Here is a 25,656-nt window from a genome sequence, read left to right as displayed (position 1 = left end):
TCAGTTGGCCTTCTTGTTAATTATCATCGATTGAATCTACTTTGAAAATAAAATAGCTGTACGAGTTTTTGTCAATTCGTTTTTCTTTCTTTTGAAACAAGGCGTGGGCTACGTATTGACGTCACAAATCACACTTTCAGGCTGAGCGTAGTGCCACGTGACGTGGCGTCATCCAGGAAGTCAAACAACCGAGCGGGCTGGAGGGACTGGCGACTGTCCACGGCTTGCGCACTCAAACCCAAATGGCGCGGGGCTTCGGCTGAGGCGAACTCCCTAAACAAAGAGAAATGAGAACTATTTTGCCCCTGCTGCTTTTGTGCGTTTGCGCTCCGGCCCGCTGCGTGTTCCAGAGGTTATACTGCACCATCGCCGACAGTTGCGACTGCGACTTTCGACCCAACGTCAGAGGTAGGGAAGCGCTTCCGGGGTTAGCGAGTGAGCTAATCTTGCGAACACAAACAGTACCGATGTCCACTGGTAATCGGGAATTACAAATTTAAATCAAGTACGGAATTAAAAAAAAAAAACTGGGCTGCGAGGCAAACTGTGATTTTCTTCTGTGTGATGTTTCTGTATGTGACGTACAGTTTGTTCATTGAAAAAAAAAGTTTTAATGTAAACAACCGCCGTGTACCAACAGCTATTTTTGTCCTTTGGCGAGTAAAACAGATAGTTGTGTGGGAACGTTTTGAAACCCTCCCCGTGTCTCCTGCGGGACGCATTCCGCGCTGAGGAGCTGCCGGCCGGTCGCGTCAAATCTCCTTCCGGTTGCGGCATCGTCGACAGACGGCGAAAGTCCAATTGTGCCAATAGTGCCCGCTCAAGGGGCTCAAACGGCTTATGAATCGGAAAAAGGCCGATGAAACGAAAGCAAGGCCAAGTTGTCAGCAATCTGAGCGGTCATATGTTTGCTTTGTGAATAATCTGTGCAAGTCAAAGTAGCTAAAACACAAATGGCGCTTTTTGTGAATCAGAGTTGGAGTGGGACCTGTACAAAAATGTCTTTGGGCAGCATCTGGCCCAGGAGGTGCTCTCCGAAGAGGTGGCCCGCTTCCTGGCCCAAGAGGCGCCCGAGAAGCCGCTGGTGCTCTCCCTGCACGGCTCGTCGGGCACGGGCAAGACGATGGCGGGCGATATGCTGGCGCGCCACCTGTACGACTCGTCCACGGGCAGCCCCTTCGTCCACCAGTTCATCCCCACGCTGCACTTCCCCGCCGGAGGACACGTGCAGGCGCAGCGGGTAGGAAGATGACTTCACTTGTTTGCCTTCAAGTGAGTCGCGAGTACGGCCGCCAGCAACATTGCAGAAACGTGACATGGTCTCCTCATTGAAATGTCATCTAATGATTGAAATTGATTGCAAAATGTTGCAACTCATATCGATACGAGGTGGAATGTTGCTTTTGTTCCTGGACGATGCTCTTTTTTTGGGTGGACCTTGACGCAAAAATGTTCACTGTTACGATTGATCTCTTACACGTTAGTCGTTTAAATGATAAATGAAGGATTTTTTTTTTTGGGGGGGGGGGTAAACCCACACCCGCACAAAGTTCAATCGGCCTGCGGGCTGCTGTTGTGCAGGAGCAGCTGAAGTCTTGGGTGCAGGGCAACGTAACCGAGTGCGCCCGCTCCGTCTTCATCTTCGACGAGATGGACAAAATGGCGCCCGGGCTGCTGGACGTTCTGGAACCCTTCCTGGGCCCCTCCCACGTGGTCTTCCGCACCAACTACCGCAAGGCCATCTACATCTTCATCAGGTGGCCGCTCCCCGATTTTCGTCCTTGTGGCTAGAAAAAGTCTACATACCCCTCCTTCATATGCCGGCTTTTTGTAATATTCCAAAATAATAAGAGCCCGATGATGTCAACGTCTTGTTAAAATGTCGCTTGTTGCTCGGCGATTTTTATTTAAGGCCTTTTGTTTGTTTGTTCAGCACGGCGGGCGAGGAGGTGATCAACAAAGCGGCCCTGGAGCAGCGTGAGGCCGGGCGGGACCGAGAGGAGATGACGGCGGCCGAGCTGCAGGACGCCATCGCTCGGGCCGTCTACGACAACCCGACCAGTGAGTGACGCCCTTTCCTTTGCCCAAAAGCATTCGGTCGCAGCATCGATCAATCAATCAAAGGAGGAAAAAGCTTTTTTTTTTTTTTTTTTTTCTTTTTCATGAGCGTTCCAATCCAGCTGACGTTTTGCCCCGCCCCAGGTGGCCTCTACAACTCGCCCATCATCCGTCAGAAGCTGGTGAGCGCCTTTGTGCCCTTCTTGCCGCTGTGCCGCCACCACGTGGAGCGATGCGCGCAGGCGCAGCTGTGCCAGCGCGGCGCCTGCGAGCGCCGCGACGTGGCACGCGCGGCGGCGGCCGACATGACCTACCAGCCGTCGCCGGGACACTACTTCTCCACCAGCGGCTGCAAAAACGTGGCCGCCAAGATCAACCTGCTCTTGTGACGGCCGAGCGGGTGCGGCAGAGGTTTGGAGCCCCCCCCCCGATACCCCTGGTGACTCCCTTTTTATTCAACGATAGATCTTTTTTTTTTTTTTAACATGACAACATCAAACCTCACCAACAACGTTTCAAGTCCAAGATGTTCCCACGTCAACAGAAGGATCTTTTTAAAAAGATATTTTTCAACATTTTTTGGGGTGGGGGAATCCAATGCATACGTTTGCTTCTGTCACCAGGCGGTGCTAAGGAGTGCCTGGGGAGCAAATGGTGCAATTCTTCCGAACATGCGGTATTGTGTTGATCGTTTATTTTCAGAAAATAGGTAACTTATATGGCAAATATCCTCATGTGGACACTTCATTAAGGACATCGTGGAATGACCGCCAATGCAAAAAACAAATTTGCAAAGACAATGTTCAAGTACTGTATCACGCTGTTTGCTGTTCCTAATCTTTTGGCCACCCAAAATGAGGCCGAGAAATATCAGAGCAGGTCAAAAAATGAAAAGAAAAAACCCCCAACTCATAAATGCATATTTTCATCAATGGAAAAACAGTTTGTCCGTTTGTCGTCGATACGTGTTGCGTAGTTTTGGAACTGTTATCGTTTACATCGGGGTGCCCAACCTTTTTGGACCAAAGATCTATTTTTCGATCGACCCGTTACTGCGCACGCATGCCCTGATGAGCGACAGCCGTAACGTCCGCTATGATGAACGAAACAGAAAAATCAAGCAGACGCAAGAGTTTGTGAAAAGGGAATGACCGCCTGCCTTCGTGGAGACCTGACGCGGGGGCAGGGGACGCGCTTTTGCGGCGTGCTAACGATTGTAGCTCGTGTAGCGTTTTCAAATGCTTCAGCGTGCTCATCACGTTGTGCTAGCAAATGCTTTGTGCGCTCATAATTACGCCCAAATTGTTAGCCCACACGATTGCGCGCGCGTCGAAACACACCACTGGCACGAGTAGAAAAAGGTGTTTGAGTCGATGAGTCTTTTTACCGTTTTATAATCAGAGATGCAAGTGAACTTTTTTGGGGGGGGGGGGGGGTATTTTTTATTGCTGATTTTGAATCTTCAGGGTTTCATAACAATATGTAATATTTATGAATTAACATTAATTTCAGCAACAGGTGATTCCCCCCCCACACACACAAACCTCATAGCTATAAATCACAACGCTTGGTAATCTTATTGCACAAGCTTTGGACAGCTATCCCGATTAACAGTTCCTTTCATCAGAAAAGTCTATTGGGGGGCGGGGGGGGATTTGCACCAAAGATTTTTTTTTTGTCCATCAACGTTTACTGAAAGCAGACTGGCATTAACATCCATGAACCGCGTTCTCCTCACGTTCACATTGAATGCGACCAAATGACAAAAAGCGAGAGATTACATGTGCGTTGTGACATCTCGTCATGGTTAGCACCGACTTTATTTTGGTAGGGTTGCCACTTCCTGTTGGCCTCTTGACACTTGTGAGCAAAACGTCGAGGTAATTGTACAAGTGTCATGGAAGTCGTAGATGTCCAGTGAAACAAAGGACTTTGATTTGGATCCTGGGTGTCGTGGGCTGGAATCCACCTTTTTTTTCGGGGGCAGGAAACAGTGCAGATCAAAGATGTATGCTGGTAGGTGGGCTTCAGATGCTAAACAGCTAGCCGCCATATGCTACGCGCGTGTCGGCAGAGGTTCTACGCTGGCCACTTTGGCTTGTTCGTCCTCCGGCGAGGGAGATGAGGAGCGTCTTTCCTCCTCCTTTTGTTCTCCGAGCTGAGCCATCAGAACGTTGACACTCTGTACCAGAACCAAATCCAGAACTTTCGTCTCCTCGGCACCAAAGCACCCCAGGACGTGGCGCTCCACCGAAGTCTTTCCCGTCGGGCGCCCGATGCCCACCCGTAGCCTGGGCATCACCTGGGGGCGGGCAACGGAAAGGACGGGACGTGGTGAGGACGGTCGTTTGGCGTGACCGGTCACAAAAAAAAAAAGGTACTCACGTCTGTGCGAAGGCAGTCCATGCAGGACCGGACACCATTGTGGCCTCTGTGGAGAGGGGGAGGGGGCAAAGGGTCAGGGAGAACCGATCAGCTCTTCACAAAATGAATCATAAATCCCAGAATTAATAACTTTCCGTACAGGGTCCTTCAATTTCAATTCAAGTTATTCGCCGAATCGTTTGAGGCAGTGTGAAAAGTGAAAGCGGCTTTCCGGGACCAACCTGGCGCTTCCCCCGTGTTTGATGCCGACCTTTCCTAAAGGTTTGTCCAGCTCATCGTGGACCAGCAGGATGTCCTCGGGCCGCACGCCGTACTTGTTGGCTAAACAGAAGGGGATCACGTGACAGTCCGCTCGCATTGGGGTTGATCATGGCGGTTTTTGTTTTGGGTTGTTGTTTTTTTTTTTTAAATATAATACAGTACCTGCTTTGGCCACTGCCACGCCGTTGACGTTCATCAGGACGCGGGGGCGCAAGAGCACCAGGCGGTGCGGGTCCGCCACCAGCACCTCGCCGTTCAGCTGCCTATCTCGGCGCCAACGCTCGCCGAGGCCCAGGCGGACGGCCAGGGCGCCCACCACGGCCATGCCCACGCTGTGACGGGTGCGCTCCATGCCCGGGTTACCCAGGCCCACCACCTGAAGCGGACACAACAAATGGACGATGCCGATGCAGTTTAAGTTATAGTACGAGGAATCATTTATGCATTATGAGAACAAATCTTTTAACGACAGATAAAAAGTAGAATAGTCAGGTCAGGTGTATTTTTTTGAGGGGACAACACAATTAAAAAATAATTATCGTCGTAAATTTTTTAAATTCAGATATTTTTTGCGGGTATGTGACGTGACTAGTCTTTTTTTTTAAAGAAACTTTTTAAAATATATTATTCCATTTATTTACCAATAAAAAAGAAGAGGGTAGATTGAGTTTTTGTTTCAAAAAAGGGAAGCAGAGAAAACCCTTTGCTGTGTTTCAACAATGCCATTTTGTGCCGGTAATTATTTGAAGGGCCACTTTTCGGGCGGAGTTTCGTTCCGACTCCGGCGCTACGGGAATTGTAAGCAGTGTCGAGTATCACTTCAACCCAACGTGGAGTTTTGGTGACATCGTACAGTAGACACAACCGACAAAGACTCATGTTGACACTTACCATCCGTCGACCTTGCGCTCGCACTGGTGTTTCGGAGCTCATCGCCACAGCGACCGGCTCGCACAGCCAAAGCCGGCTCACCATTCTCGTCAAAAAACGTCGCATGGTCAGAAAGTAGCGGCGCGGTAGGCGAAAAGTGCAACAAAGGCACGTCGATATGCCAACGAGCAGGCGCTTTAGCATTCGGCCTATGACAAAGTGGAATTAAAGACGGCGAACGTTGGCAAAAAACATTATTTTGGTCAACGGTGAAACGGCTTTGAGTGCCAAAGTCCGGGATAGCAACCACGGTTTAGCATGCTGTGCCTCGCTAGCTCATTCTTTTAAACTTTACAACATACAATGTTCAAACGACTTACTAACGGGCGACGGGCGAAGACAACATATAGCTCGATAAAGACATTTGTGACATTATTATCAATTTGTATATGACATATTCGCGAAAAGTCTCATTGAGTGTTGCGAATGAGTCTTCTTCTTGGACAAAGACGAGCCTGCTTTCCTTCCACTAGCACACAGCGACACCTGGCGAGGCGGCCTCACAACTACAACATTCGATGAACTGTCAAACAGTCACACCTTGAAGAAGAAGTAGAACCTTGGGCCAAACGATGTCTGTTCAAGTGCAGGTAAGGTGACCTGAAGGGGGGCGCGAGGGTGGGGGTCGGGGGGGGGGGGGCTGGTCATAAAATGCTGTGGTCCATTTTCCCTACGCGCACAGCGTCTGCGATGTACCTTGTGCAGGATTTCACCGCTCAAACCTCTGTGTGTCCAAGGAGTCATTCCTCTACATCTGCGATGGTCATGATAGCCCCGCCCCCTGACGTAGTTGGTGCCAGAGTCCGGCACCAACCAATAATTGGGGCCGGTTTAAGCACCAGTTTCAAGCACCAGCGCTCGAGCCGATTTCGGTGGGGGGGAAAAGAAACCCGGTGCCACGACTGACCCTAAAGTGGCCGCTTTGGATCAAAACGTCCAACTTTTCGGGCATGGGTTCTTGACAAAAAAATGGATTTTGTGGAGCTTGGAGCTACGGATGACAGAGATTCACGTTGCTGAGTAAAACCGGCTTTCCCCAAGTTGACGGGAACGCAGTCAGAATAGACAACGCCATCAGAACACCTCCGTAATATTTGCGAAAAGATTTTATTTCTCGGTGCAAAGCCAATTTTTTTTCATAATTTTCAGCCTTGCGTGAGCCGGCACGGAACGGCGTCGGCCACCGGCTGGCATCGCTCCACCACGGCGTTGATCTCGCCCACGCCGACGCCGTCGTAGGTCCCCGCGACGGAGGTCCAGTGCGTGTCTCCGTTGTGGTTGGTGCGACTCAGCCGCGCCCGGAAGGGGATGTCGGCTCTCATCTTGCGTCCCTCCATCCTGACGCCGCACCAGAAGTTGGGCGGCACCGGGAGCTCCACGCTGACCGAGTGGCTCACGGCCTCGAGCAGGCGGGTCCCCTCGGCGAAGGTGACCGTCCGCTCCTCGGTGAAGTCCACGTTGCCGGGCCCCAGGATGGGCACCTTGGCCTTCATGGTGGACACGGAGCCATTGCGGGTCTCGCGGCCGATGTCCCAGGTCTTCTCGCCGGTGCTGGTCTTGTCCAGCGACACGGTCTTGCTCACGGCGCGACACTCCAGGTTGGTGACCTTGGCCAGCTGCAGGGTCTCGGGCGGGTGGTGGAAGAGCTTCATCTGGTCCACGGCGTACTCCACGTGCGAGACGTGCTGGCTGTACACGTCCGGGTTGACCCGCAGGACCTGGTAGCTCTTGTACCAGTACTCGTCGCCCTCCCACGGAAGGAAGAAGGCTTCGTGCTGGCTCACCACCTTCACGCGATTGGAAAAAAGATTCGAGAAAAAAACAAACAAAAACAAAAAAAAATCCCCCTCAAGAATAGAGTTGGACTTCTCTGGATTTTTTTGGATTCCCGTTTTGCCCACCTTGCCGAGGCCGTACTTGTTCTTGCCCACAAAAATGTCGACGTCTCGGCACGTCCGGACGGCGTGCGAGGGGACCGAGCCGTACGAGTCCTCCGCCCACTCCAGGAACTCGAAGCGGTCCACGTTGACCAGCACGTCGAAGACGGCGGACGCGTACTCCTTGTCGGCGTACGGGTAGCGGCAGGCGTCGCCCGCCAAGAAACCCGCCTCGCACTCGACCTTGCACACGTAGTCGGTGCGCTGCGCGTAGCCGTTGAAGATGGCCACCGCCCCGTCGGGCAGGGAGCCGTTCCACGGCACCCACCTGAGGTTGGCGTGCTCGCCGAAGTCGGCCGAGGAGGAGGAGGAGGAGCCCGGGCCTCGTGGGGCGGGGTCACGGCCCGCCTCCAGGGGCGGGACCACCTCCCCCAGGGCCACGTTCAGCCGCGCGTCTTCTCGCGCACAGACGCACAAAAACGCTTATGTCAGCAAACGTTGACAAATTCAAAGCCTTTTGTCGAGAGAGAAAATTGTTTAGGTAGAATTTAAGTTTCTGCTAGTTGTTTTTTTTTTTTTTTGTGTCAAGAAAAGTCAATGAGCATTTTTCAAGTAGAATAAAGTAGTCTTTTTCTTTCGACATTAAAGATGGACTTTTCCCACTGAAATAGATAAAAGACGCCCCCCTCCATGACCCCGCCGCCCATTTTCAAAATGTGTTTTTTTTTTTCTTTTTCAATCCGTGACTTACCGTCATTGGACTGGCGTGCGTCCGACTGCGGCGTTGGGCTGCAGAGCGCCAGCAGAAGCGCGGACACCGCGGCAACGAGACACGTCCTCATCTGCGAACAAACGGTCGCATGCAACAAAAAACAAAAAGCAACAAGTTCTTCGGTTCAGAGTCCAAAGTATTCTTTCAAACATTTGAAAAAAGTTGTATCAAAACTTGTCATTATCTTCCAGCCAGGAAGTTCCTCCAAAAAGTGTATTTTGGCTTGGTGGTCTTCTTCTGACTAATGTGCCCCCTCACCGCTCTGTCTAGCGTGCAATTCTCTTGTGCGTCTCAAGAGGGCAGCAAAGTCGAGCCAAACCTTTTTTTTAATCGAGTTTTTGCGTGTCTGCGGCGAAGCTTTACCTCGTTAACGCCTCGCCGGTCCGCCGCGTCGGTCTCGACGTTTGGCGCACGCGGACGCCGTTTTAACATCTCCAAGGCGAACTTCGACCCCAATAAAGGAGACACGACTCGCACCGCACTTGAAGGCGTCGACACATCAATAACAATTTGTGCCTGCCTTAACCCCCCCTATCACTGTCTTGGAACCCCCCCAAATTGCCTTGGAACCTGACTTTGGAACACGTGTTGACAACCCGAATCCTGGGGTGAAACCCAACATGAAATTCTAACCTTCATTTGAAACCATACTTGGCAACCTCAACCCGAGTCGGAAACCTGACTTTAAAACCCTGAAACTAATTTAAAACCCGACTCTGAAACCCAAACCGTAGTTTAAAACCCTACTTTGAAACCACAAACCTCATTCAAAACCGTGCTTTGAAACCCTTCTTGAAAAGCTTTAGCGCGAGGCTACGGGCCGAGACGGGCCACTTGCGGAGGTCACCCCGAAGGCAAACCAAAATGGGACGCGGAGTCCATTCTCCTCTTCCGCGGCGGTTTGACACGCGGCCCAGCGAGCGTCGGCGCCGTCCTTCGGCCTATTCCGGCTTTTCGAGCCCCGAGCGTATCCTTCGGGTTCAAAGAGTTGCCCAAAGTGAGCAGGAGATGGCGCCGCGTGGCCTCAGCCTTTGGAATCCTTCCGTTGACTTTGGTTCGACCGCAGCAGATAACGCCGGCGGATTGGCTCGCGCTGTCGCAACAGATAAAAATAATCGGGACCGGCGATCTTATCGCCGGCGATAAGAACGCCACGAGGCCGGCGTGCGACCTTGACGGCCCGAGCGACCTTGGCCTCAAGGTCGACGAGCGTGGCCTTCAGCCTCTTTTTTTGTTGTTGTTGTTTTTTTTCTTTTCTGACAGGTGGCTGAGATCTTTTTGGGCCATTGAACGTGTCCCTTTGTCGTCGCGCATCGCTTGCTTTTCTACGTTTCCTTTGCGAGAGCAGCTATCTTCTGACGTCGAGAAGACCAACGGAAAGATGCCGCGGACTCGTCCCGTTCCGTGTCGCTTACTTTGCCCCCCCCCGGCCCTGGTTTGAAACCTCAACCCGGCCACCCCGCAAACCCCGACCGACTCTGACTTTGAAACGCTCGCTGGCTTCTGAAGACTTGACCCAAACGTCCAACCCTGCCTTGGAAGCGCAACGCAGGCTCGAAAGCTTTCTTGGAAAGCTGGACTCGCTCGAAACCCGAAACGCAGTTGGAAAAGCCCTTGCTTGGCTCACAGCGAGCCGGCAGGCTTCTCGCTGACCCCCCCCCCCCCCCCCACCCCCCGCCCCCGTCTTGTGTGTGTTCCTCTGAACGGGTGGGAACTGGAAAGTCCACGCCTCGTGTGGTTCGTGCATACCTGGCCAACAAATCGGATTCCGATTTGATATGCTCGTTTGAAGACTTACCCAAAGCTCTAAGCCTGGCTTGAAAGCCTCATGGAAAACCTCGACTTCTGACTCCCAAACTTTTTTCCCAGGCTTAAAAGCTGAACCCTAATTTCAAACTAGTTTCAAACCCTAATTCGAATCCTTCATTTGAAGCCTTGAAGCCCAAACCCGAGTTGCCAGCCTTCAAAACCGGAGCGCTCACCCGAGCTTCGAAACCCTAATTTGAAAAATCGCACTGTCCTCTGTCGCTTCCAAGCTGAATTCAAAGCCCCCATTTGAAGCTTTCAGACCGTATTGAAAGCCCAACCCAAGCGTCGAATGCTAGTTTGATGAGCCGCAAGCGATGTTTGGAACTCGGGGTATTTCGTTTCTCAATTCAGACCCCGATTTGTCATCCCGGTTTGAAACCTTGGCTCTAATCAGACTTGAACCCCAAACTGGAAACCATAACGCTGACTTGAAACCCTCATTTGAAAGCTTGACCTTTAAACCCTAACCCCGCTTTGAAAGCCATACCCGGACTTGAAACCGTAGCCCTCATCTGAAGACCTTCGCCACAGCCTGAAACCGTACTTTGGAAGACACGCGCCATGAAAACGAGCAGTTTGAGTCAAATCTTTATTGGCGACGCTGACGCCGGCGACGGACACGACGACATCCCGGTCGTCACGGCGACGGGCAGGGCGGGGCCTCTTCCACGGGGCGGCAGCGGTCCACCACGGCGCGCACTTCTCCGATCTGGACGCCGTCGTAGGTGCCCGACACGGACGTCCACTGCGTTTCGCCGTTGGCGTACGTGCGGCTGAGGCGGGCCGCGTACGGGACGTCGGCCTTCACCTTGCGGCCCTCCATTCGCACGCGGCACCAGTGGTTGGGCGGCACCGTCAGCTCCACCGACACCGAGTGCGAGAGGGCCTCCGTCAGGGTGGTCCCGCGGGAGAACCGCAGGGTCTTCTCGCCGCTCAGCTCCAGACCGCCCGAGCCGATCAGCGGGATCTTGGCCGTGATGCTGCCGGTGACGCCCAGCGTGGTGGCCCGCCCGATGTGCCACGTGGTCTCCTTCTCGCTGGTCTTGGAGATGGTCACCGTCTTGCTCACCGCCTGCAGGGTGGGAAACTCAAAGTCGCTTCGTGGAAATTTCGCATCGGAGATTCAAGAAAAGCAGAGTTCGTCGGGGGGCTATTCGTTCCCGTTAGCGGCCGCGGAACACGTCCGAGGAATTCCCCACCTGGCACTCGTTGTTGGTGACGGCGGAGACGCGTATGGTCTCGGGCGGGTACTGGAAGATGGCCACCCGGTCCAGGTCGTAGCGCACGTGGGAGATGTGCTGCGTGTACGCGTCCCGGTTGACGGTCAAGACCTGGTACTTCTTGTACCAGTACTCGTCGCCCTCCCACGGCAGGAAGAAGGCCTCGAACTGGGGCACCACCTTGCCCAGGCCGTACTTGTTCCTGCCCACAAAGATGCCGACGCCAAGGCACGTGCGCGCCGAGTGCGCCGGCACCGAACCGTACGAGCCTTCCTTCCACTCCAGGAACTCAAAGTTGTCCCTGTTGGCCAGCACGTGGAACTCGCGGGCGTAATGCTCGGCGTCCCCGTAGGGGTAGCGGCAGTAAGGCCCCAGGGCGGCGTTGTAGAAGCCCGCCTCGCACTTGTACATGCACACGTAGTCGGTGCGCTCCGCGTAGCCGTTGTAGATCGCCACCGCGCCGTCGGGCAGCGAGCCGTTCCACGCCCGCCACTCCAGGTTGACGTTGTCGCCGAACAGGAAGTCGGAAGGCAGGGCCTCCCGCTGCAGCAGGTCGGCGGGGCCGTCCGGTCCTGCGGGCGGGGCCGGAGCCGGAGCCCGGTCGGGAACGACGCCCTCTAGCTGCGGGTTGAGAAGGGACGCTGCGGGGGAAAAAACCGAAGGGTTGCGAAGACACGCCACGGTCCGGACATCCGCCTCCATCGAGAGTGATTACGAGTTGACGCTAAGGCAGGCGTCCCCTCACCTTTCCTGCGCTGGGCGCTCCCCCGGATGACGTCAAGCGGGCCAGCGCGGGCCCCTCCCAAGAGCACGCACAGCAACAACAGCGCCCTCATCTGGTCGTCAGACAACATGGAACAAGTGAGACGGCTACGCGCTACTGCGCACCAGTCGAGCGAACCCGAACCGTGCGTCGCGAGTACAGTTCGCGACGTTCAAGAATTACTCGCTACGAGTTCATGTCTCGTTCTTCGCTTCGACTACGAGTAGCAAACATGTACGGGAACGAGTGCGCTGTTCTCGCCGCACCGCCAATATGGAGCGGAGGGACGCACGTGCCCTGCTCGTGAAACGACGACGACGCGGTTGTGGGACTCTCACGGTGTGCCTGAGTCTTTTTATTCGTGAGCTCATTTGTTTGACTTGCGGGGGAATTGAATCCACTCGTTTGTGCTCATTTTTGTACTCTTCCGATAATCCAACCCAACGCTATTGCCATGTTGCCGTGCGACCGGCATGCCAAGTTGTGACGACTGAATTTCTCGTCTTATTTTTTATTTTTTTTTTGCCTACTCGTTACTAGGAGGGCGGAAAAAAACTCGTTGACTAAAAGACCGTTGTTCCTCTGCTGCGCGGAATGCTTTGATTAGCGAGGGACGGAAGAGAAAAGAGGAAAGCCGCGAGCCATTTGGGCAATAAAAGCTGCCGATAAGCGCAAAGGCGAGCGCGCGTGCGTTTTGTCGGCGCCGACCAAAAATGTGCAAGTCGGCGAGAAAGAGAGAATGAGCGTGAACGAGCTGTCATCGGACGAATTCCGTAAGTCGGAAGGAACTCCGACATTTCAACATCATTGATCTCGTCGCAATCAATTCGTGTCGATCCGTGAACGACGGCTTCGGCTCCGATGGTTGAAACGGGGACTCACCCTGACCGCGTGCTCCTCCCTCGCACTCCTCTTCTGTCCACGCCTGCTTTTTATACACGCCGCCGGTGCGCGGACACGCCTTCCTCGACGCCGACGCAGCAAGCGACACACACGCGACAACCGTCAACCGTGCATCTACCGCAACGCGACCCCCCAGGTCAAGGCAACACAATTTCACAGACTTGCGACACGCGATGCGACCCGCAACGTAGCGCGCAGGTCGCGTTGCCCGTAACGCCCGATGCCACGCGCGACGCCCATTTTGAAGCACGCGTCACACGTCACGTAACGCGGGTGCAAAGCTGTAACCGCGGCAAAATAACACACCCGAAACGTCCGGCGACACACGACGCGGCCGCGACACGTCTCGCAACGCAATATAACACCCAAGTAGGCGGCTAAGACCCGAAGTAACACATACGTGTGACGCACAACGTAACACACACGTGACACGTGTTGTAACACGCGAGTAAGCGAATGATGCACCAAGTCACGCCGGTATCGAGCGATCACGAGTCCGCCGTTGTTACGCTTCTGTTCCGTTTGTCACCAACAGGGGGCATCGGAGGGCTTCTCCTCCAGCGTCGCACCTGTTGGTCATCCAGTCAGGAGCTCTTTCCTTTGAGAACGGCTGCCACGCCGACCACTCGGGCTCGGATTCTTGCTTGAGCGTCACGGGTTTTTGTTCGTTGTGGTTTTCAGGACTTTGTGCGACCGTTGTGGGTTTTTGCTTCTTTGTTACTTTGAGTTCGAGGGTATTTTCAGGACTTTGTTTGCGTCATCGATTGATTTTGTTCATTCTGCGCCTCTCAGTGTTTTTCCTCACGATATTTTTACAGGGTACACCCCGCTTCTCCTGCCTCTCCGCTTTTGTTGCTCCTCTGCCATCGTACTCAACACGACAGCTGTTCTTCGTGTTCAGTCGACCGCGATTGGCAACATGGCCGCCCCCCGAAATGGACAAAAGCAACTCCGCCCGACTCAAGTGGATTTCTCCAGCACTTGAAAACATCCACCGCTGTGCAAGGAGCAAAAATCATTCAGACAACACCAAATAATAAAACGGCGAATGCATTGCGGAAACAGTCCAAAGCACCAAAGCGGGCCGACTCAAAAATCAAGCCTCTCTCGTCACACTCGCCGATGGCTCGTATCGCCCCAAATCTTGGGAAATGTTCTGGCGGCCTTATCGCAAACACGTGCGTGATAAATGGAGGCTCATCGAAGATGATAGGGAAGAGTCATCGGGACAAAGTGCAGCCCGTCTTGTCTCCTTTTCTTGAGCTGACTTCCAGTTTTCCCTTTTCAATTTGTTTCAACACCTCAAAGCACCTTGAGCTCCCTCGTGTGTATGGAAGCGGCAATGCAGATGTAACCAAAAAATAATAAAAAAATCTTTATTGAGGACTCGTTTGTCATCGGCGTTTGCAAAACCCCCCCCGCAGCCGTCGAACTGAATCTTTGATGTTGACAGAAACCGGAGGTTGAGCTGACGGAAGGCTCCGAGGCTAATTTCGCATGAGACTTCATTCTCAGTTGTGGCTGTCTACTTGTTATTCATTGTTTTCATGTTTTATTGTTAGTTTCTTTTTTGTACAGCACTTTGCATAGAGCGCCGGTTGTCTTATTAAGGGTGCCTTAGAAATACAGTTGAGGTACCAGGAGCTACCAGGTAGGAGACAGAGAGGAAGGCCAAAGAGGAGATTCATGGACGCCGTGAGGGAAGACATGCAGGTGGTTGGGAGTCAGAGTAGAGGACGCAAAGAACAGGGAAAGATGGAAATTAATGACTCGCTGTGACAACCCCTGAAAAGGGACAAACCGAAAGGAGAAAAAGAAGAAATACAGTTGAGGTGAGTTGAGTCTTTGATTTGCCCAGAGTGTATATACACTGTATGTGTGTACATATATATTATTCTGGCTCCTGAAGAGCCACGTAACATTTGTTTTCTAGTTCTCTATAGTTACAGGCTACTTTATTTTGTAAGGTTAATGTGTTATTGTGAAGGGCACACCGGACGTTGTTGCGTGAGACACTTCCTGTTTCACGCGGGACGGGGGAACCTCCGAATAATGGACTGCGACTTCGTGTGGTAAGTCGAGCACACCCTGTACGTATATCTACGATGTAAATTTATACACGTTTATTAATTCGTGGGGTTTGTTCGCCGTACATTTACATTTGAGGGGCGTTCCAATTGTTTACGGTGAGCATTTATGTACAGCGATGAGCGCATTTGCTCGTAAACGTTTAGCTCCACTAGCATAGCCACGCGTTCGTCACGCACCAGACCAAGGGCGCATTGTCTTGCCACGTTTTATTTTCCAACAACGTTGAAGTCTTTTTATGTGTGTCTGTTACAGTTTGACACCTTCTTGACTCGCCTGTAAATAAATTGCAAGAAACATCATCAGCGTGATCGTTGAAGGAGTTAAGAAAACCTTTATTCGTCTCACAATGAAGAAATTCCCAATTTACAACAGCAAAGTTATGAAAGGAAGAAAGTAGAAGAACTAAAAGTAGAGGTTCTTTCTTTTTTTTTTAAGTGTCTCATCTTCTGTCTAATGGGCAGAAATGCCGACAGGATGGCCTCTGCGCAAGCTGCGTCTTAGTTTTGGTGACAAACAAACCCTCTTCTTATCAGAGCGCAAACAAGCGTGGGTGCGATTTAGCAAGGCTTGGCGTCCGGCACCAGTTGACAGCGGTCCACCATACCGTTGACCTCCGAGATCTGGACACTGCTGTAGTTGCCCGTGACGGTGGTCCACTTGGTCTCGCCGCTTACGTAAGTGCGTTTGAGGCACGCCGTGTAGGGGATATCTGCTCCGTACTTCTTGCCCACCAGTTGGATTCTGCACAAGTGGTTGGGCGGGACCTTGGTGGTCAACTTGAGTGTGTGCTCGGTGGTCTCGGTGTAGGTGGTCCCCATGGTCACGGCAAAGTTGGTCTCCACGCTAAATGTAATGGCCCCCTCAACCAGGTGGGGGATACCGGTGCTGAAGGTGGTGCTGGCGGCGAGGGAGAGGCTGAAGGTGTGCTGCCACCTGTGCTCCACCATGTTGCGCTTGCTGAGGGTGTCCGTGATGGTGGCTTCCAGGCATTCGCGGTTCTCGACGCTGTCGTTCTTCATCATCTCCGGGGGATGCTCCACCACGTTGATTCCTTCGGTGTGGTAGGTCACGCGCATCAGGTGGTCCTCCTGAATTTCTTCGTTGATGGTCAAGAACATGTAGTCTGTGGGGTACTTGTACTCATATGCGCCCCAGGGCAAGTAAAAGACTCGGTGGCTCACATGCACCTTGCCCAGACCGTACGCGTTCTTGCCGACGTATTTGTCGCTGTCCTTGCAGTTTTTGACCGCGTTCCAGGCCACCGAACCGAAGGCGCCCTCCTGCCACTCCAGGATCTCAAATTTGTCTTTGTTGACCAGCAAGGAAAAGTCGTCGGTCCGCATGGCTTCGCCGCTATAGGAATAGACACAGAAGTCGCCTTCGCTGGGTCTGTAGTAGCCTGAATCGCACTCGTGCTTGCAGATGTAGTCGAGGCTTTTGGTGTAGCCGTTGTTAATGGACACGGCTCCGTTGGGGAGAATGCCCGTCCACTGCTGCCACTCCAGGTTGGTTCCCTCAAAATCAAAATCTTCAGACGACGGTCCCGCCACTTCGGAGGTGTTTGAAAGCTTCAAACGAGGGGAGCCGGCACCCGACAGTTGAGGAACCACGTCGATCCGAGCCGGGTCTCTCACCATCTCTGTGCGGGATGCCCGAGAAACACAAAGCACGGTTGAAGAAAAAAACCCCGACAACCAAATGTGACGATCTTTTAAGCAGCTTGAACAAAACCACAAATGCTTGCGGAGAGCCCCTTAGCCAAAGCCAAAGAACCCAGACACTCAGCCAAAGCCCCTCACCCAGCTCACATTGTTACAGTGGCTTAAGCAGTTGGGGTTTTCCCCCCCAAACATATATTGAGTTGCAATTTTACACTCTTTTTAACCTCAATCCAAATCCTACCATTGAACCCGAACACTAAACCGAGCGCAAATCCTAAACCCAAATCCTTACCCCCAGGCCATTAAAATCTAACCAAGAAAGAAAAACAACCACTTACGAGGCCGGGCGCAATCAGGACATTGGGCCAGCAAGGCCAGGAGCAGGACGACTGCCGACGGATTCATCAGGCACCAGAGGGGGACACTTGAAGAACGGCAGAACCCGATTTCCAAACCCAGTCCGAAGAGGGTCTGCTCTGAAGCGGTGGCCCGCATCTGCAAATATTTATAGACAGAATGTACTTTGCCCTTCAGCCGCACTTGTGACTAGATGCCATCCTCCCAATCGAACGTTGAGCAGCGTAAACAAAGCGACGTGATTGTCGAGATTGTGCACGGCTTTCGGGATGAGCTTGGCCAATGGGTACCGGCGAGTGATTGATGACACATCGGTCACGTGTATCAGGACTCGAACCAGGAAGTGTCCTTGGTCGCACGTCAAAACCGCTTGGAATCACTCAAACGGCACACCGTTGCTTGTGAGTGGAAAGACATCGAAATGAAGGCTTAAGTGGATTTTTGGCACGGTCGGGGTTCAGAAAGCGTTGCAAACATGTTGGCCAACACTTTTCCTTCTCACAGCATATTCCAAATTTCCTTGCAGATGCATTATTTTGCTGACGCTTTCAACGTTTTTTTCATGTCGGGCCATTCGTGGGAAACATTCACCAAGCATTCGCCACTCAATGAGATTTCAGCACCCGATCGTCACATTGATCCTCATCCTCATGCCAGGCAAGAGGAAAGAAGGCACCAAGAGACGGTGCTGCTAACTCCGCTCATTTTTGGACTTGCTTTCTTTGACCGGCCCCCCCGTGTCGCCTGCAGCAATCTTGTGAGTAAGTGAGTTTGGGTGTATGCTGTGTCGATGGAAGCTTCAAACGACAGTTCTGTAATGAATTTAAGTCTACACCCTTGGTCACGCTACCGAAACAGTAAAGCAAGTGGGAATGGTGTGGTGGCCTGTTTTGTCGATTTAACGGGGCTGGAAATGAAGCCATGAGTGTCGAATGTCGCCTTTTTGTATTGATGAACTCTTTCATTCGTTAACAATAGTTCAAATTTACTGCCTGCATTAACTATAAATGTTCTTGGTTCAACCAGGAAAGTGAGAGGCCAATTTTCGACCGATTTTCCCCAACGTTTGTCCGAAAAGTTGATGAATCCAACTGAGCGACGAATGTATGCAAAGGCAGCAAATGCCTTTGCATACATCCGTTGCTCAGTGAGATACCACGGTGACGGAAGGGTTTGTGCCATGTGTCAGAGGGAGGATGGATGGATGAATGATTCTTGGATGAAAGATGGATGGATGGTGAAATCTTGCAGAAGATGGATGGGTGCAGGTTGGGTCGAAGGAAAAAATGGAAGACAGATGGATGGGGAAATTTGGAATAGGATGGATGAAATAATCAAATGGATTGAAGATTGGATGGGTTCCTTGATTCACAAATGGATAGATGGGTGAAAACGGATGACCGATAAATGGATGAAGAACTGAAAAATTGATTGACGGATTGATCGATGAAAGAATGCATTCATATCAAGATGGACATGTGGATGTGTAGCGGAGTAACACGTAAATATTCAATGATGGCGGAAGCGACGTAACATGACACACTGGTGGTGCCGCCGGCTTCCTGCCGCGGCGTCGGTCGCAGCGACCAGGAAAGCGGGGTGGTGAGTTGCACCTTGTCGAGAATTAACAGTCCCATCTGAATATTTCCCTTTGTTTTCCTCATACCGCTGTGTGGTGTGCTCAAGTCGAAAGCGACACGGCGCGGAGCTGCAAGCCGCCGCACTCAGGAGCGGCCCGTCTCAGATGGAAGAACAAATCACCAAACGGTAGGACGGATGCAAGAAGAGACAATGGACGAAACAATGGATTGATGACGGCAAGCATGTGTGGGTGCGCTTGAATGAAAGGGGAAGCAGGATGACGTGAAGCTTGTTTTTATTTCACTTTCACACCCGACTGGTCTTCTTAACAAGGCTTAACGTCAGGCAGAGGTTCGCAGCGTTCCATTTCAGCTTGAACCTCAGAGATCTGGAAGCCCTTGAAGGTCCCGGTGATGGTGGTCCACTTGGTCTCCCCGTTGCGGTAGATGCGCTTGAGGCGCGCCGTGTACGGGACTTCCAAGCCGTACTTCTTGCCCTGCATTTTGATGGTGCACGAGTGACCGGCGGGCACCGTCGTCTCCAGCGTCAGAGAGTGGGTGGTGGTCTCCGAGTAGGAGCTCTCTTTGTTCAACCTGTAGGTGAAGGAGGCCCTGAGGTCGATCTTCCCTTCGGCGATGAAGGGGATTCCCGTCTGGATGGTGGTACCGACTCCCACCGTGAGGGCGAAATCGATCTGCCACTTTTGAGTTGACGTGACGCTCTTCGAGAGGGTGACCTCTTGCTTGATGGGTTGACACTGCCCGTTTGAAATGGTGTTCCTGTTCAAGACCTCGGGGGGATACTCGATGGGCTTGACGCCCTCCGTCTTGTACTTAACGTCCATCAGGTGCTCTCTCCTGACATCTCTCATGGTCTCCAGGACCATGTAACTACGGTACCAATAACGGCTTCCGCCCCAGGGAAGATTGAACACCTTTTCGCTCACCTTGACTTCCCCCAGTCCGTACTCATTCTTACCGATGTAAATGTCGTCGTTGGCGCAGGTCTTAATCGAATTTGGTGTCACTGAACCACCGTTCCCCTCTTTCCACTCCAGAATCTCAAAGTCGTCTCTGTTGACCAGCACCTCAAACTGCGTGGAGCTGTAGCCCGCCCCGTCGGAGGCGAAGGCGCAGGCGGCGTTGTCGAGCGTGGAGTCGTAGTAGCCCGAGTGGCAGCCCACTTTGCAGATGTAATCCACGCGGCTGGAATACGAGTTGTAGATGGACACGGCGCCGTCCGGGAGGGAGCCGTCCCACCACTTCCATTCCAGGCTTGTTTCGTCAAAGTCTGTCGACGGGGCGTCCTGCAGTCTTCTCAAGAAGTCCGATGATGGCCTCAGAGCTCTTTTCATGGGCGGTTGCTCCGGGAGCTTGTCCTCCGGACGAAGATGGAAACCTGTTGTGTGAAGGAGAGAAGAAAACAATCCGAGTCACCGGAGACTCGTCTGCCCAGGATTCGAAAGGGTTTGGCTGTGACAAAATGATAAAGGTGGGACCAAGTTGCAAGTAAGTCCCGAGTCTCAATCTGCAAAAGGTACACTCATATGGCAATCACCGTTTCAGCTTGCGGGTGGGCCAAATGTACTTTGCCCGATTCTTTTTCCAGGTGCCGCTCATTATCATGACGCCAATTGAAAATGATGATCACGCGTACCCCGGAATGCACCAGGGCCACATTGGATTTATCAAAACCAAGACCAGATGGGCCAGGTCACGTTTATCTCATCCCTGAGTTTGAGAACCACCGCTCCAGGACCGGGTACCACGTGACGTCACCTGAAGTCCATCGTTGAACGCTGTCAACGGGGTTGGCGCAGGTCAGGTGCACCAGAGCCCACAGCAGAAGAGGAGCCGGCAGCTTGGCCATCTCGTTTTGGTCCTACACTTGGATGAGAGGGCATCAAACGACGTCAAGCGACAATGCAAGGAGGATGAAAAGGGCATCAGAATGACACGGGGGAAGCAAAACAAGGATGAGTGAGGAAGAGATGCACTTACCACAAGTGTGTCAGCTGTTGTCCAGCGGCTACAATTATGCCCTCTGAGCTGTGGCTGCACTTTGACGCGCGGCCGTCCTCTGTAGAAATGATTGACCAGTGCAAACAAATCCTTAAAAAGGAGAATTAGATCTCTGGACTGCGCACAGTAATGCCAAAATGATAAGAACAAAAAGGAACCACATTGGAGCGCAAAACGGTGACCAAGCGCCGTTGGTGTTGCCAAATGCTACGGAACTCATCAAATGCCCGTCATGGCCATTGGGATTATTCAGAGTCCGTTGGGATTGTTCAGAGTCCAGATTTTGGAATCATCACACCGGCCGCCGCTACCGAGGGCTTTTCGTTCTGGCGGGTCCGTTATAACTGAGCGGGGAAGAGAGTTCCGCTCGTGTGTGTGTGTGTGTGTGTGTGTGTGTGTGTGTGTGTGTGTGTGTGTGTGTGTGTGTGTGTGTGTGTGTTCGCAGATGTGTTTGAGAGCGTGGATGGTTGTTTTGTCTCTGTGTGCCCTGCGATTGGCTGGCAACCGGTTCAGGGTGTTGCCCACCTACTGCCCGGAGACATCTGGTACAGATAATGGATGCATGGATTTTCTTTCATGCTAATCAGGATACAGTGTTCTGCAGTGGTGTACCAACAGCAATTTTTGAGACACATGACACATTTTAATAATCGTGGCAGAAAGTTGGGGAAGCATTTCTTTCAGGGAGTGGGGGGGGGGGGGCGTAGCAGAAAATAATTGAGAAGCTATGCCTTAACCCAAAACCTTACTCCAAGACCGCCAAAAGGAGAACCAAGAAAAACAAACATTGGCTCCTTATGCCGCCGTTCTTCACTTGGACCTTGGCCCAAAGCCAGATCTAACAGGACCGGCAACAGCAGCACCGCCGACGTATTCGTCAGGCACCAGAGACAACACACAGACGAACAGAACCAGATCGCCAACCCCAGTCCCGAGAAGGTCTGCTCTGAAGCTGTGGGCAGCAGATAAATAATTGTACTCTGCTCTTGGGCTGCACTTGGCCAACCCGCCCTCCTCTGGATAAAACATTGTTGGCGATCACGCGTGAATCGCACAAATCAGGACTTGAGCAAGTACTTGTCCTCAACCCCTGCAAAACCACTCCGACAACATACGGTCTTACATGTGGCAAGTCCGCCTGTGCCGCCATTGCCTGAGAGCAATCGGGAAATCGATTCGGCTTGAGCGACAGACTTGCGAGTCAAACGCAAAAGAGTCAAACGCAAAAGAAATGGTGGAGAGTTTGTTTGACAAGTCGGAGGATGGATGGATGAACCCCCCCCCCCCCCCCCCAGCTGGGTACTGGAAGTGATTGATGATGTATGAATAGACAAGACCGATGGATAAGAAAATGGACAAACGGATGACAGACTGACAAAAGGAGGAAAGAAAATGAGATTGTCGTCGGTGTTCACAGCAACAATGTGGTCTCGGTGACGGAAGTCTCGACGAGGGTCTCCGATTTGTAGAACCGCACACACGCATGAGTTTCATTGGCGAATTGTTGGAGGTTTTGCCGAAAGGCAAAGGTCGTAAGGCAAACATTCTTTGACGACAGAAATTCCTGTCGGGTTCGTGAAGACACCAGATTGCCTCGGATGTTTGCAGCAATCTGGATGTCTGTTTTATCCCCGGCGGAAGTGACGCTGATTTTGACAAAACCACATCAAAAGTTGTATTGGAAGATCACGTGAAGCGGGCTTGACAGATATATGTCCATTTTGCTTGAAGTCTGACTGGTTTATCTTTGAGGGCGAGGGAAATGTGACAGGACACAGAGGCTAGTACGATCGGAACCACCATCATTGGTTTAGCCAATTCTTTTTGATATGGACCGAAATGTTGAAGACTTTTGCGCAATGAAGACACAAGATGTTCTTTGATATTTCCATTTAATTTTTCTTCTCACAAGGACCTTCATCAGAGTCCAAACAAATGTGTGTGTGTGTGTGTGTGGGGGGGGGGGGGTTAGCAAGGCTTGACGTTGGAAAGGCGTTCACAGCGGTCCAGCATGCCATCGACAGACGAGATCTGGACACTTCTGTAGGTGCCCATGACGGTAGTCCACTTGGTCTCGCCGCTTGCGTAAGTGCGTTTGAGGCGCGCCGTGTAGGGGATATTCGCTCCGTACTTCTTGCCCACCATGTGGACTTTGCACTTGCTGTTGGGCGGGACCTTCATTCTCAATGAGAGGGTGTGCTCGGTGGTCTCAGAGTAGGTGTTGCCCGTGGTAACAGCGACGTCTGTCGCCACGCTAATTTTAATGGCCCCCTCAACCAGGTGGGGGATACCGGTGGTGAAGGTGGTGCTGGCGGCGAGGGAGACGCCGTAGGTGTTGTCCCACCTGTGCTGCACGTTGTCGCTCGTCCTGATGACGACCGTGACCGTGGCTGCCAGGCAGTCTTGGTTTTTGACGCTGTCGTTCTTCATTATCGTCGGTGGATGCTCCACCACATTGATGCCTTCGGTGTGGTAGGTCACGTCCTCCAGGTGGTCCTCATTAATGTCTTCGTTGATGGTCAAGAACATGTAGTCTTTGGGGTACTTGTACTCGTATGCGCCCCAGGGCAAGTAAAAGACTCGGAGGCTCACATGCACCTTGCCCAGACCGTACGCGTTCTTGCCGACGTATTTGTCGCTGTCCTTGCAGTTTTTGACCGCGTTCCAGGCCACCGAACCGAAGGCGCCCTCCTGCCACTCCAGGATCTCAAATTTGTCTTTGTTGACCAGCAAGGAAAAGTCGTCTGTCCGCACGGCTTCGCCGCTATACGAATAGACACAGAAGTCGCCTTCGCTGGGTCTGTAGTAGCCTGAATCGCACTCGTGCTTGCAGATGTAGTCGAGGCTTTTGGTGTAGCCGTTGTAAATGGACACGGCTCCGTTGGGGAGAATGCCCGTCCACTGCTGCCACCCCAGATTGGTTCCCTCAAAATCAAAATCTGACTTTGTCCCTCTGCTCTCCGTGTTCCCACTTATCGGACGCGGTGGCCCGGCATCCGACAGTCGAGGAACTACGTCCGGTTCTGTATCGGAAGCCGAAGAAACATAAAAAGCACAGTTGGATGGATAAGAGTCCCGATAAGCATGCGTGACAATATTTTCAGCCACTTGAACAAACCACAAATGCTAACTGAAAACCTAAGCTAACCCCGAACAACCCGGACACTTTGCTGGTGGGCTGGCAATCGGTTCAGGGCGTCTTCTGCCTACTGCCCGAAGACGGCTCCAGGACACCCCATGACCCTCGTGTGGATCAGTGGATCGGAAAATGAATGAATAAATACAATGCCTCTGGATTCGTCTTTTTTTAAAAAAAATTTTAACCAAACTCATATTTAGGCTCAATTTTAATTCGAATGTTTTCCATAAAAGAAACTCGCAAATATGACAGCGGGGGTCCTGATGTTACCAACGTTATTATTTCTGACCTTGTTATTTCCTGATACATTCCAACCCAACCCCTACTCTGAATCCTATCACGAGATGTACGCCGAACCCAAACGCTTATTTCGAGAGCACCAAAAGATAACAAACAAAGAAAAACAACCGCGGGAGTCATTATCATGTCTTACGGGGCAGTGGGCCGCCTGAACCTTGGGCTGAGGCCATAGCCAGCAGAACCAGCACCAGCAGTACCACCGACGAATTCATCGGGAACCGGAGACAACACACAGGAGACCAGAACCAAAATTGCTAACCTAGTCCAAGAGGGTCTGCTCTGAAGCTGTGGGCACAACAGATGTCAATATATACTCTGCTCTTGGACAGTCCGCCCTCCTCCTCTGAATAAAACATTGACCAGTGCAAATACGGTGACGAGACAAACCTTGGCTCGGTGTCAGGATTCGCTTGTCCAAAGGGAGCGGGCAATGGCACGTTAGTCAGGTTTTATCAGGACATGCCCTCAGCCACGAGAAACCACTCAAACAACAAGCAAGCCCGTGTGTGGCGCCGTTTCCTGAGCGGAAACCACAATGAGTTAAGAAATGGTGGCGAGTTTGTTCCAGGCGGCGGCGGATGGATGGATGGATGATAGATTCATTACGGATGGATGAAGAGATGAAAAAAAAACAGATGAATGGGTAGGCGATCGATGGATTAGTAGACAGATGGTTTGGCCGGCTAAAATGAATGGATGGATTGCAAAATGGAGCAATGGAAGATGATTCGATGATTGAAAAGTCAGAGAACAGATCCGTAGACTGATCGACCGGAGTTGGTGGTTGGATAGCGGATGAAAGGACGGGCTGATCTGCAGACTCCAGATGGCTTGGTGTCTGTGTGATTTTACCGAAATCAAAAAGAGCTGGGCCGACTCCGCCTCGACCCAAATCAAAAGTCGTCGTGTCCAGTGTTGTCCTCCTAACCTCGGAAAAAGCAAATATGTGGAGTGACAAAGGGTAGAGAGAGCCAAGTATTGGGGGCTAGCGGCCGTCACTAGCCCATAGCCCATCCAGTTACAGCAGGCTAATCATGCAAGAGACTGGGCAACTCGGTCTAAAGTAGTGCATTGGCGGATTACACGCGTAAATCAGTCTGGACGTGTTTCTGTCAGCCGTGAGTGAAATGGGTGTCTGTATGGACTTAACCCGGACACGGACACTATCTATCACCCCAACGTAAACTCTACCCCTCAATCCGATCACTAGACCGCCCGAACGCCTAATCCGAACCCTTACTCCAAGAGCGCCACGAAGATAACAAAGAAGCCAAACAACCGTAGGCGTCATTGTTGTTGCCTCCATCGGGGCAGTTCGCCGACTGGACCCTGGTCCAAGGACAGGGCCGGGCAACAGGAGTCCCACCGACGGATTCATTAGGCATCCGAGACGACATACAGAGCAGAAGCAGATCTCTAGAACCAGTCCAAGAGGGTCTCCTCCCAAGCGGTGGTGGGCAGCAGCTGTAAAAATGCATTCTCACCTTCAGCCGAACGTTGACAAGACGTCCCCTCCCCCGGATCAAAC

General features: G+C 52.2%; 6 protein-coding genes, 1 long non-coding RNA gene and 1 pseudogene across 10 annotated transcripts; 2 read left to right on the top strand and 6 right to left on the bottom strand.

Annotated features, from left to right (window-relative positions):
• Positions 1 to 184: 184 nt before the first annotated feature.
• On the top strand, positions 185 to 2,990 carry tor2a (torsin family 2, member A). Of its 2 annotated transcripts, none has more exons than XM_086111154.1 (5): positions 185 to 408; positions 1,013 to 1,272; positions 1,582 to 1,757; positions 1,934 to 2,061; positions 2,203 to 2,990. In XM_086111154.1, the coding sequence occupies exons 1-5, from the start codon at positions 288 to 290 to the stop codon at positions 2,445 to 2,447; spliced, it is 930 nt and encodes a 309-aa protein (XP_085967280.1). In that variant the 5' UTR covers positions 185 to 287; the 3' UTR covers positions 2,448 to 2,990. The 2 variants fall into 2 exon arrangements, with proteins under 2 accessions (XP_085967280.1, XP_085967279.1); XM_086111153.1 differs by having other exon boundaries at positions 975 to 1,240.
• An 852-nt stretch (positions 2,991 to 3,842) lies between these two features.
• On the bottom strand, positions 3,843 to 6,081 carry ptrh1 (peptidyl-tRNA hydrolase 1 homolog). The gene is made up of 5 exons (XM_086111162.1): positions 5,596 to 6,081; positions 4,867 to 5,080; positions 4,665 to 4,764; positions 4,444 to 4,489; positions 3,843 to 4,360 (listed from the first exon to the last, which is right to left on the bottom strand). Exons 1-5 carry the CDS (start codon positions 5,776 to 5,778, stop codon positions 4,115 to 4,117), a joined length of 789 nt encoding a protein of 262 aa, XP_085967288.1. The 5' UTR covers positions 5,779 to 6,081; the 3' UTR covers positions 3,843 to 4,114.
• LOC147204530 (uncharacterized) lies at positions 4,986 to 13,964 on the top strand. 2 transcript variants are annotated; one of them, XR_015100915.1, is made up of 3 exons: positions 4,986 to 5,128; positions 6,108 to 6,224; positions 13,797 to 13,964. It is a non-coding gene; the product is annotated as an uncharacterized LOC147204530 (long non-coding RNA). The 2 variants fall into 2 exon arrangements; XR_015100916.1 differs by lacking the exon at positions 13,797 to 13,964 and adding an exon at positions 6,372 to 6,506.
• On the bottom strand, positions 6,780 to 8,353 carry LOC147204532 (natterin-3 pseudogene; annotated as a pseudogene).
• LOC147204531 (natterin-3-like) lies at positions 10,730 to 12,148 on the bottom strand. The gene is made up of 3 exons (XM_086112384.1): positions 12,058 to 12,148; positions 11,292 to 11,953; positions 10,730 to 11,164 (listed from the first exon to the last, which is right to left on the bottom strand). Exons 1-3 carry the CDS (start codon positions 12,146 to 12,148, stop codon positions 10,730 to 10,732), a joined length of 1,188 nt encoding a protein of 395 aa, XP_085968510.1.
• Positions 13,965 to 15,380: 1,416 nt separating the features above from the next.
• Positions 15,381 to 17,257, bottom strand: LOC147204529 (natterin-3-like). Its single transcript, XM_086111134.1, has 2 exons — positions 17,069 to 17,257; positions 15,381 to 16,708 (listed from the first exon to the last, which is right to left on the bottom strand). Exons 1-2 carry the CDS (start codon positions 17,223 to 17,225, stop codon positions 15,627 to 15,629), a joined length of 1,239 nt encoding a protein of 412 aa, XP_085967260.1. The 5' UTR covers positions 17,226 to 17,257; the 3' UTR covers positions 15,381 to 15,626.
• Positions 17,258 to 18,946: 1,689 nt separating this feature from the next.
• On the bottom strand, positions 18,947 to 20,708 carry LOC147204528 (natterin-3-like). 2 transcript variants are annotated; one of them, XM_086111139.1, is made up of 3 exons: positions 20,669 to 20,708; positions 20,447 to 20,554; positions 18,947 to 20,066 (listed from the first exon to the last, which is right to left on the bottom strand). In XM_086111139.1, exons 2-3 carry the CDS (start codon positions 20,535 to 20,537, stop codon positions 18,994 to 18,996), a joined length of 1,164 nt encoding a protein of 387 aa, XP_085967265.1. In that variant the 5' UTR covers positions 20,538 to 20,554; positions 20,669 to 20,708; the 3' UTR covers positions 18,947 to 18,993. The 2 variants fall into 2 exon arrangements, with proteins under 2 accessions (XP_085967265.1, XP_085967263.1); XM_086111137.1 differs by having other exon boundaries at positions 20,447 to 20,549; positions 20,669 to 20,705.
• A 1,856-nt stretch (positions 20,709 to 22,564) lies between these two features.
• LOC147204527 (natterin-3-like) lies at positions 22,565 to 24,412 on the bottom strand. The gene is made up of 2 exons (XM_086111142.1): positions 24,262 to 24,412; positions 22,565 to 23,712 (listed from the first exon to the last, which is right to left on the bottom strand). The coding sequence occupies exons 1-2, from the start codon at positions 24,338 to 24,340 to the stop codon at positions 22,658 to 22,660; spliced, it is 1,134 nt and encodes a 377-aa protein (XP_085967268.1). The 5' UTR covers positions 24,341 to 24,412; the 3' UTR covers positions 22,565 to 22,657.
• Positions 24,413 to 25,656: the final 1,244 nt, after the last annotated feature.

The sequence above is a fragment of the Hippocampus guttulatus genome, chromosome 5, assembly GCF_054856545.1.
Source record: "Hippocampus guttulatus isolate MCC_2025c chromosome 5, RoL_Hgut_1.0, whole genome shotgun sequence".
NCBI classification, from domain to species: domain Eukaryota; kingdom Metazoa; phylum Chordata; class Actinopteri; order Syngnathiformes; family Syngnathidae; genus Hippocampus; species Hippocampus guttulatus.
The sequence above is the reverse complement of the archived record's forward strand: the minus strand, read 5'-3'. Positions and strand labels throughout refer to the sequence as shown.

Bases quoted from the DNA above. Each gene is read 5' to 3' on its own strand.
- LOC147204528 (XM_086111139.1), bottom strand. From the start codon at position 20,537: ATGGCCAAGCTGCCGGCTCCTCTTCTGCTGTGGGCTCTGGTGCACCTG. The intron at 20,067-20,446 runs GTGACGTCACGT...TTCACACAACAG, and splicing joins CGTTCAACGATGGACTTCAG to GTTTCCATCTTCGTCCGGAG.
- LOC147204531 (XM_086112384.1), bottom strand. From the start codon at position 12,148: ATGAGGGCGCTGTTGTTGCTGTGCGTGCTCTTGGGAGGGGCCCGCGCT. The intron at 11,954-12,057 runs GTGAGGGGACGC...TTTCCCCCGCAG, and splicing joins GAGCGCCCAGCGCAGGAAAG to CGTCCCTTCTCAACCCGCAG. The intron at 11,165-11,291 runs GTGGGGAATTCC...CCCACCCTGCAG, and splicing joins TCACCAACAACGAGTGCCAG to GCGGTGAGCAAGACGGTGAC.
- LOC147204527 (XM_086111142.1), bottom strand. From the start codon at position 24,340: ATGAATTCGTCGGTGGTACTGCTGGTGCTGGTTCTGCTGGCTATGGCC. The intron at 23,713-24,261 runs GTAAGACATGAT...CTTCCGATACAG, and splicing joins TTCAGGCGGCCCACTGCCCC to AACCGGACGTAGTTCCTCGA.
- LOC147204529 (XM_086111134.1), bottom strand. From the start codon at position 17,225: ATGCGGGCCACCGCTTCAGAGCAGACCCTCTTCGGACTGGGTTTGGAA. The intron at 16,709-17,068 runs GTAAGTGGTTGT...CATCCCGCACAG, and splicing joins TCCTGATTGCGCCCGGCCTC to AGATGGTGAGAGACCCGGCT.
- tor2a (XM_086111153.1), top strand. From the start codon at position 288: ATGAGAACTATTTTGCCCCTGCTGCTTTTGTGCGTTTGCGCTCCGGCC. The intron at 409-974 runs GTAGGGAAGCGC...TTTGTGAATCAG, and splicing joins CTTTCGACCCAACGTCAGAG to AGTTGGAGTGGGACCTGTAC. The intron at 1,758-1,933 runs GTGGCCGCTCCC...TTGTTTGTTCAG, and splicing joins GCCATCTACATCTTCATCAG to CACGGCGGGCGAGGAGGTGA.
- ptrh1 (XM_086111162.1), bottom strand. From the start codon at position 5,778: ATGCTAAAGCGCCTGCTCGTTGGCATATCGACGTGCCTTTGTTGCACT. The intron at 4,765-4,866 runs GTACTGTATTAT...CCTTCTGTTTAG, and splicing joins CGTGGCAGTGGCCAAAGCAG to CCAACAAGTACGGCGTGCGG. The intron at 4,361-4,443 runs GTGAGTACCTTT...GCCCGCCCCCAG, and splicing joins TGGACTGCCTTCGCACAGAC to GTGATGCCCAGGCTACGGGT.